The sequence below is a fragment of the Musa acuminata genome, chromosome BXJ2-10 (assembly GCF_036884655.1).
Source record: "Musa acuminata AAA Group cultivar baxijiao chromosome BXJ2-10, Cavendish_Baxijiao_AAA, whole genome shotgun sequence".
In the NCBI taxonomy this organism is placed as follows: domain Eukaryota; kingdom Viridiplantae; phylum Streptophyta; class Magnoliopsida; order Zingiberales; family Musaceae; genus Musa; species Musa acuminata.
In genome coordinates, this window is record NC_088347.1 from 19,516,626 (window position 1) to 19,525,017 (window position 8,392).

The 8,392-nt window shown below is 41.8% G+C and overlaps 2 protein-coding genes across 3 annotated transcripts; both read right to left on the reverse strand.

Annotated features, from left to right (window-relative positions):
* Positions 1–26: 26 nt before the first annotated feature.
* LOC135624395 (uncharacterized) lies at positions 27–4,313 on the reverse strand. Of its 2 annotated transcripts, none has more exons than XM_065127944.1 (4): positions 4,196–4,313; positions 3,946–4,063; positions 603–694; positions 27–345 (listed from the first exon to the last, which is right to left on the reverse strand). In XM_065127944.1, the coding sequence occupies exons 1-4, from the start codon at positions 4,209–4,211 to the stop codon at positions 281–283; spliced, it is 291 nt and encodes a 96-aa protein (XP_064984016.1). In that variant the 5' UTR covers positions 4,212–4,313; the 3' UTR covers positions 27–280. The 2 variants fall into 2 exon arrangements, 1 of the variants encoding a protein (XP_064984016.1); XR_010491664.1 differs by having other exon boundaries at positions 207–345; positions 3,870–4,063.
* A 493-nt stretch (positions 4,314–4,806) lies between these two features.
* Positions 4,807–7,963, reverse strand: LOC135624396 (MICOS complex subunit MIC60-like). Its single transcript, XM_065127945.1, has 3 exons — positions 7,480–7,963; positions 6,738–6,872; positions 4,807–6,626 (listed from the first exon to the last, which is right to left on the reverse strand). Exons 1-3 carry the CDS (start codon positions 7,894–7,896, stop codon positions 5,010–5,012), a joined length of 2,169 nt encoding a protein of 722 aa, XP_064984017.1. The 5' UTR covers positions 7,897–7,963; the 3' UTR covers positions 4,807–5,009.
* Between the last annotated feature and the right edge of the window lie 429 nt (positions 7,964–8,392).

An 8,392-nucleotide genomic window follows, 5' to 3' on the forward strand; every position in this document is an offset into this window, starting at 1 on the left:
CAAAATGAGACAGCAAACACCATCAGTAATAACAACTAGTTATGATTCAAGAACCTAAAATGCCAAGCCAACTCACTGAAGCTAATTGTGGCCGCAAAGCTAACAAGAAATATCTGGTGCTCGAATCATCTCAATGCCCGTTTTGGTGGACAGGTAAAGATCGACACCCATTCAACAGTTTCTATGTCATCTTTGCCATAAGCAAATTCAACAATGGTTTGCATATTAGAAAGCCTGGAAACTCATGAACATTGTGTTGCTAGGAATGATATAGCATCCATCATACGTTACTTTGCTTGTACAACTTCGTATCCAGAACTTGCTTCCCACACATTGCACACACACCTGAATCAAAAAAATAGATGAAGTTAAACAAAGAACTCCAAGATTAATTTGTTACAAGATAAAAGGTATGGTGAAGATCATCAACTCATGAAAGCTTTTTGTCTGATAATGAGATTGATTACTCAATCTAGACTACATGCACAAGAAACTAAAACTTGTGAATTCTAGTGCATGTGGATGGATGTCTTGGATACAAAACTATGAGATGGATTCATCCTGAAGGGAACCCATCAAACTAAAATCATCGGATCCCTTACCTTTAGAGTATGCACAAGTATGACAATATTTTGCATCCTGGTGTACTTGTTGTTTGCATATTATGCACTTAGTATTTCCATACGGTGTCCACCTGGGAAATAACAAAAATCTCAGTCAGTTCACAACACAAGAGTCTTATAACGTGGTAAAGCAAATAACAAATACATTTAAAACAGATGGCAATGCCTACTGAAATGAGAAGCTACATAATGCCAGCATAATATCCTACCGGTTATTAGTAAATCATGATGGATCAAATTTTTGAAAGAAGAACAACTTTATGGCACAAAACGTTAGTACTTAACGAAAAAGACTGATGAACATCTACTCCACAATATGCATGAATAACCTCTAGCTAATGCACCTAAACAACACACAAGGGGTTAATTATGTTAAACATATGTATGCTTTGGAGAGCTCCTCTCTTCTAAACAAATCGGAGTTGCATGCTTTACTAGCAGTGAGAATCACCATAGCTATAAACTACTTTTGTCCACCCAGTCCATTTCTCTTTAAATCCCCTTCTTGATGTAGAAACCATAAATGTATTTGGCTCATGCCGTTGCAAGCTTATCAGGGCATACTTTTCACACATAACTCAGCCCCAATTAGCATGACAAGCATTAGTACCTTCACAAGATATGTAAAGGATCATAACTACAGCTAATGCAGTTATCGACAGTTGAAGCTCAATCGAGTCTGGAGATATCAAAGGAAACACAACCCTTGTTGATGCAAGGGGTTAATTATGTTAAATATATGTATGCTTTGCAGAGCTCCTCTAATCTAAACAAATTGGAGTTGTGTGCTCTACTCGCAGTGAGAATCACTATACCTATAAACTACTTTGTCCACCACGCCATGTCGCTTTAAACTCCCTTCTTGATGAAGAAACCATAAATGTATTTGGCTCATGCCGTTGCAAGCCTATCAGGGCATACTTTTCACACATAACTCAGCCCCAATTAGCATGACAAGGATTAGTACCTTCACAAGATATGTAAAAGATTATAACTACAACTAATGCAGCTATCGGCTGGTGAAGCTCAATCGAGTCTGGAGATATCAAAGGAAACACAACCCTTGTTGATGAATGGGGTTAATTATGTTAAATATATGTATGCTTTGGAGAGCTCCTCTCATCAAAACAAATTAGCTGAGAATCACCATACCTATAAACTACTTTTGTCCACCCGGTCCATTTCTCTTTAAATCCCCTTCTTGATGTAGAAACCATAAATGTATTTGGCTCATGCCGTTGCAAGCCTATCAGGGCATACTTTTCACACATAACTCAGCCCCAATTAGCATGACAAGGATTAGTACCTTCACAAGATATGTAAAAGATTATAACTACAACTAATGCAGCTATCGGCTGGTGAAGCTCAATCGAGTCTGGAGATATCAAAGGAAACACAACCCTTGTTGATGAATGGGGTTAATTATGTTAAATATATGTATGCTTTGGAGAGCTCCTCTCATCAAAACAAATTAGCTGTGAGAATCACCATACCTATAAACTACTTTTGTCCACCCGGTCCATTTCTCTTTAAATCCCCTTCTTGATGTAGAAACCATAAATGTATTTGGCTCATGCCGTTGCAAGCCTATCAGGGCATACTTTTCACACATAACTCAGCCCCAATTAGCATGACAAGCATTAGTACCTTCACAAGATATGTAAAGGATCATAACTACAGCTAATGCAGTTATCAACAGTTGAAGCTCAATCGAGTCTGGAGATATCAAAGGAAACACAACCCTTGTTGATGCAAGGGGTTAATTATGTTAAATATATGTATGCTTTGCATAGCTCCTCTCATCTAAACAAATTGGAGTTGTGTGCTCTACTCGCAGTGAGAATCACTATACCTATAAACTACTTTGTCCACCACGTCCATGTCGCTTTAAACTCCCTTCTTGATGAAGAAAACATAAATGTATTTGGCTCATGTCGTTGCAAGCCTATCAGGGCATACTTTTCGCACATAACTCAACCCCAATTAGCATGACAAGCATTAGTACCTTCACAAGATATGTAAAAGATCATAACTACAACTAATTCAGCTATCGGCAGTTGAAGCTCAATCGAGTCTGGAGATATCAAAGGAAACACAACCCTTGTTGATGCCAGGGGTTAATTATGTTAAATATATGTATGCTTTGCAGAGCTTCTCTCATCTAAACAAATTGGAGTTGTGTGCTCTACTCGCAGTGAGAATCACTATACCTATAAACTACTTTGTCCACCACGTCCATGTCACTTTAAACTCCCTTCTTGATGAAGAAACCATAAATGTATTTGGCTCATGCCATTGCAAGCCTATCAAGGCATACTTTTCACACATAACTGAGCCCCAATTAGCATGACAAGCATTAGTACCTTCACAAGATATGTAAAAGATCATAACTACAACTAATGCAGTTATCGGCAGTTGAAGCTCAATCGAGTCTGGAGATATCAAAGGAAACACAACCCTTGTTGATGCAAGGGGTTAATTATGTTAAATATATGTATGCTTAGCAGAGCTCCTCTCATCTAAACAAATTGGAGTTGTGTGCTCTACTCGCAGTGAGAATCACTATACCTATAAACTACTTTATCCACCATTTCCATGTCTCTTTAAAATGTAGAAACCATAAATGTATTTGGCTCATGTCATTGCAAGCCTATCAGGGCATACTTTTCACACATAACTCAGCCTCAATTAGCATGACAAGCATTAGTACCTTCACAAGATATGTAAAAGATCATAACTACAACTAATGCAGCTATTGGCAGTTGAAGCTCAATCAAGTCCGGAGATATCAAAGGAAACACAACCTACAAAGAGGGAAACGAAAGAGGGCAAATCCCAAAAAAAATGTTTTATCTTATCTGATTCCTTATCTCCATAAGTCTTTGTTCTCTCTTGGCCTCATTAAATGACACCAACAATTTAGAATGACTTCTTATAAACCAAATTAGGGTTTCGAACCTACCTCGGTTGAAGGCGAACAGATTAACACGACGGATGGTGTAACTTAGAGTCAAAGGCAAGATGACCTTTGCATCAATCCTCTTCTTTTACACGATTAATCGAAAGAATGAAGCTAGTAGAAACGTTCTGTATCATCAAATCTACGATCTACAGCAATCCTCCAAAAGCGCATCAAAAATCAAAATGGAATATTGATCAACGCCGAACCAGCAACTAGCAAAAGAAGCAACTTGTACGAGAGGAAGACAAAAATCACGAATCAAACGAGCAAGAAACCTTAATTACCAGAACAAAGAATGAGGGTTTCCACGAGAACCGGAACCTAAGAAGCGAAGGAAGGATCGAAGGAGAGACCAGGGACCTGTTCTTCCTGGAGAGGAGCTTGTTCTCGTTGATCTTTCGTCCGCCGCTCTCGGTGGTGTTGCTGGCCCCCTCCTTCCACTTGTCCGGAACGATCACCTTGGCCAGCTTCTTCTCGCCTGCAAAGAGAGCGATCGGACGACGAATACAACATCATCAGCTAAAAATTAAGAAAAAAAGGAAAGATCAGTACTTTGGGGCTTTGTAGAGAGAAGGGAAAGGAGAGCGAGGAAGAAGAGAGAGCACCGTACACTTCTCACACACCATGGTCACTATTCACCGATGGCAGAAAGGGACGGCCGAGGAGAACTCCGAGATAAAACGTTGTGTAGTGTACCGCCAGAGATGTAGCCAATCCACGAATCTTAAAGTGGAAAACACCATGTGGTCTTCTGAGTCCGAGCATTTCACGAATCTTGAAGTGAAAACCCAAGTTGCGTGATTTGGGTGCTCGTATCGGTGCAATGATCGATCGGGCACTTCGAGTCGATATGTTCGCAAATCTTAAAGCGACAATCTTGTGCTCGATGTGCAGTGGTGCATTATTCATTTAATTAAACCTTTTCAAGTGATTCGATGCTTTCTTTGGAGTGATTTGATGTTTTCCACATGCTCATTTCGATGCATGCTTATTAAGACCAAACAGTGCGCATGAACAACAAAATCCAAATTAATGATGTTGAAATAGCCCAATAGTTCTGTAAGGATGCAAATGATCAATCACCATGGCATTCTCACCGATGAAGTTGGAACATTTCTAGACATGATCGGTTTTGAACTTGATTTGCTTTGCTGGCTCAGAGACATTATTACTTACTGAACTATATACTTGTCTTGACAGCATCTACAGCAGCAATATAAGTTCTAACAAAAGCTCCATGCTAAATTGCTTAATCAGATAGAATAATAGACAGCTAGAGGCTACAGAAGTTACAAAGAGGCACTGCTCAAGCCCATACAGCAACGTGCATGAGATTTCATGGAGAGATGATATTGAAGTCTGCCTTAACAAAGGAAAACATTCTTGGCTTGGTGGCCAAGAATGTGTTTAATCAAATAAACATTCTAAGTTTTCTGTTTAAGGACGTGCCGCAGCTGAATCTTTTGGCTCCCCATCCTTGCCTCCAGTAGCTTCGCCTTTAGCCCGTGCTTCTGATCGCTTCGTGGCCATTCGATGCACCCCTTCGTTCCGCGAGGAATGTGAGAATTCAGTAAGTCGGGAGAGTTTAAGTGTCCTATGCTTCTTGGGCTCAAACCAGCTTCAACCAACCCCATGTCAGGAGATAGATTTCCGTTGGAGATCCTTCCATCTGGTCTTCCATTTGTATACTCAGCTGAAAGCTTCTTGTACTCTTCACAATTATTCGAAGCCAGGGTTCCAGTGGATATCCTTCCATTTGACAGCGACCTTTTCTTAAGGTCTTCAACATTATCATGTGCTGATGATCTCCAAAGCCTACATATTGAAGACACCTTCTTTCTTGATTTTGCATTTGTAGTAGAAACCTCAATGATTTCATTGTTTAGTTTGTTGTTACCATTCTCCTTCAACTCCATTTCGCTTACTGAAGCATAGCTTTGTTTACAGTAATCATTGACAGATGGTTCGCTTCCATCATGTGAATTGCTTGAGCCTTGTTCCTCGGCTTGACTAACTGTTTCCCAGTCGCTTTCATCTTCTTCATCATCATTGCTATCTATCATCTCATGTGCATGCTGCTTTGTTGGATGTTCTAGAAAGACATCTGTCCCAGGACTCGCTGTGTTAACCTTGGAGGCATGGCTTCTAGGGCTATAAACACAGCAAGGTTTGATGTCTCTCGCATTAGTTTCTTGTCTTGGCTGGAGTTCTTCAATGACGGCATAAATGTCTTCTGAAGCAAGTGGTGGCTGGTAAGAGAACTCTTTTATCACTTCAATATTTACCAAGTCTGCTTTTCCTTTAAGTAACTCAGCCTCTTTCATTGATGCAAAGTCCGAATCTTTAGTCATTCTTGCAGCCAAAAATGCTTCTAACTCTGCTTTTAGGTCCCTCAGCTCTGAATATTTCTCCTCAAGAGTAAGCTTTGCATCAATTAATTTCATCTGAACCCTTTCTTCACGCCATACCTCGGCCATCTGCAACATCTTCTTCTCGTCTTCAGCTTCTTCTTGTATCTTCATCGCTTCCATCTTCAGAGATTCAATTTCAGCCTTGTCCTCGCCAATCTCCTTTGCAAGCTCATCACAAACCTCTTCAACAAGTTCACGAGCTTTGCGTTCTTTCTCATAGTCCTGCAAGAGCTGCTTTGCAGTTAATTTGGCCTCAGCAAGCTCACTGACCAGCTTACCATGGATGATCTCCGTTCTTTGCCGCTTTTTCCTCTCTTTGCCAAGGTCGGCCTTCATTGCCTCAAGTATAGCTCTAAATTTCTCATGCTCCCTGCTCCGCCACGATTCTTTCTCCTCAGCAAGCCTGTTCAAGAATTGGTCCAGCTTTTTCTTTGCCAATTTACGTTCTCTCTCAAGCTCATTGTTGCGGGCACGAGCCCTTTCAAGCTCAGTCCGTAGAGAAGAAACAGTAGAAACTGTGTTTAGTTCCTGGTCTTCAAGAAGCTTAAGGTGACGGTAGAATCGGTAGACCTCCTCCGTGGTCATTGAGCTCCCAGGGTCCCATTTAGTTGCCTTCTCCATTGCAGAACTCTGAAATCCAACAGACCGTTCCAGATGAGTAGCATCAATCAAAGTGACACAGAATACTGGTGAAAAAGAAAAGGACAAAACGTCAACAAATTTATAAGAATAATGGATTACCTTGTGGAAATCACCATACTTGGGACTTAAGACAGACACAGGACTGGCATGCCCATTCTTCCTATTCTTATTAACATGGAGGTCGGTGCTAAGGGGATTATAAAACAACTGAACTTCTTGACACCCAGGAACAAGCTGCAAAGTATAAAGGAGGGATGCAAGTCAATGAACAATAACATTCAAACATCCCAAGTGCAAGATAGCATCTTCAGAAAGGACGGCAAGTATCATAACTTGAAGACCTGTACAACAACTAGTAATCACAAGTATGGGTGTTGGGACCAAGCCTGCGTCTCATGCCATTGATCAGGTGAGAGCAACTAGTGACCAAATAGATCAGGAATTTGGAATGAAGCTGACTATATTACAGATGGATCTAGTACTACTAATTGCTTGAGTTCCTGTAATGATGAAAATAGCAAGGTATCAAGAACATGTTGGTAAAAGAAAGATGTATAGTTCTTTTAGAGGACAATTTATCCATGTTTGCAACCGAATCATCGACTATCAAGAATCGAAGGAAAAAAGGGTTCTATTTGTTCTTTTGAAGGGATTTCGAAGATATTTTAAAGGTCTCATCTTGGAAGGTATTGAACAATCTGAACAAGAACAGCTCCAAGTCCAGCACAGAGTGTGCCGCCAAATTGTGAGCTTCTGACAAGAATCAACCAGATTTCTAATAGAGAAAAAGAAACCCTAGAAACAAAACTTCGAAGGCATGGCAATCTTGGTGTTATCGTACCTCAGGACCTAGAGGAGCCCGCCGTCTTTCCCCTCCGCCGCCGCGGCCGCCTCCATCAGCCCCCAGAGGCCGCAGGTGCCAGATCCCAGCCGCGAGCTTCCTCGCGGAGATGCGGGTCGGTGGTGGCGGAACTCCGGGGCCGACGTCCTGGACCTTACGGCCGGGTTCCGACGGGGGTTTCTCGCTGAACTTCCAGCGAAGCAGGGGGGTGGCGGGGCCGCTCCTCCTCCCGCCGGAAGCAGCGCCGCATCTTCTCGGGCGGGCCCCGGCAGCAGCGCGGGGCAATGCGGGGCTCCGTACCCGGCGGCGCGGTTGGGGCTTCAGCGCCGGTTGTAGATCGGAGTCCAGTGGCGGCGCCAGGGCTCTGGAGAAGAGGATTCCCGGGAGGCGATTGGCGGCGGAGGAGGAGGCCGGCATCGCCTCAAGAACGTTATTCCCACAGCATCAAAAAGAGAGAGAGAGAGAGAGAGAGAGTGTGTGTGTGTGTGTGTGTGTGTGTGTGTGTGTGTGTGTGAGATCGGGCAACAGCGAAAGCGACATGGGAAGGATTGCTGGCAACGTTTACCAACTATCCGAAATTACGAAATTACCCAAATGATGAATAAAAGAAAAGGAAATTTGTATCGAGAAATCTTTTAAATGAATTTGGAATCAAGAATTATTTATTCATTTATTCGTAATAAATATCACGACATATATTTTTGTAAAATAAGACAATTACACACATGCCATGAGAAATCTTTTGAAAGATATTTATCGCCGAACCACATCCGAATAACTTTGTTTATTTAAGTATTCATTTAAATACTCATATGATTGACTGCTCTGTTCACTGTACACGCATTCACATGCTGTCTTCGTGATCTTTCCATTAATACACGTATCTCTCGGCCCGTGCAGCGTATACGTTCCA

Coding starts and splice junctions, on each gene's coding strand:
- LOC135624395 (XM_065127944.1), bottom strand. Junction 695..3,945: donor CTCCTCTCCAGGAAGAACAG/GTCCCTGGTCTC, acceptor GTTATTTCCCAG/GTGGACACCGTATGGAAATA. Junction 346..602: donor TACTTGTGCATACTCTAAAG/GTAAGGGATCCG, acceptor TTTTTGATTCAG/GTGTGTGTGCAATGTGTGGG.
- LOC135624396 (XM_065127945.1), bottom strand. CDS start 7,896: ATGCCGGCCTCCTCCTCCGCCGCCAATCGCCTCCCGGGAATCCTCTTC. Junction 6,873..7,479: donor GGGCTCCTCTAGGTCCTGAG/GTACGATAACAC, acceptor TATACTTTGCAG/CTTGTTCCTGGGTGTCAAGA. Junction 6,627..6,737: donor AGTATGGTGATTTCCACAAG/GTAATCCATTAT, acceptor GTTGGATTTCAG/AGTTCTGCAATGGAGAAGGC.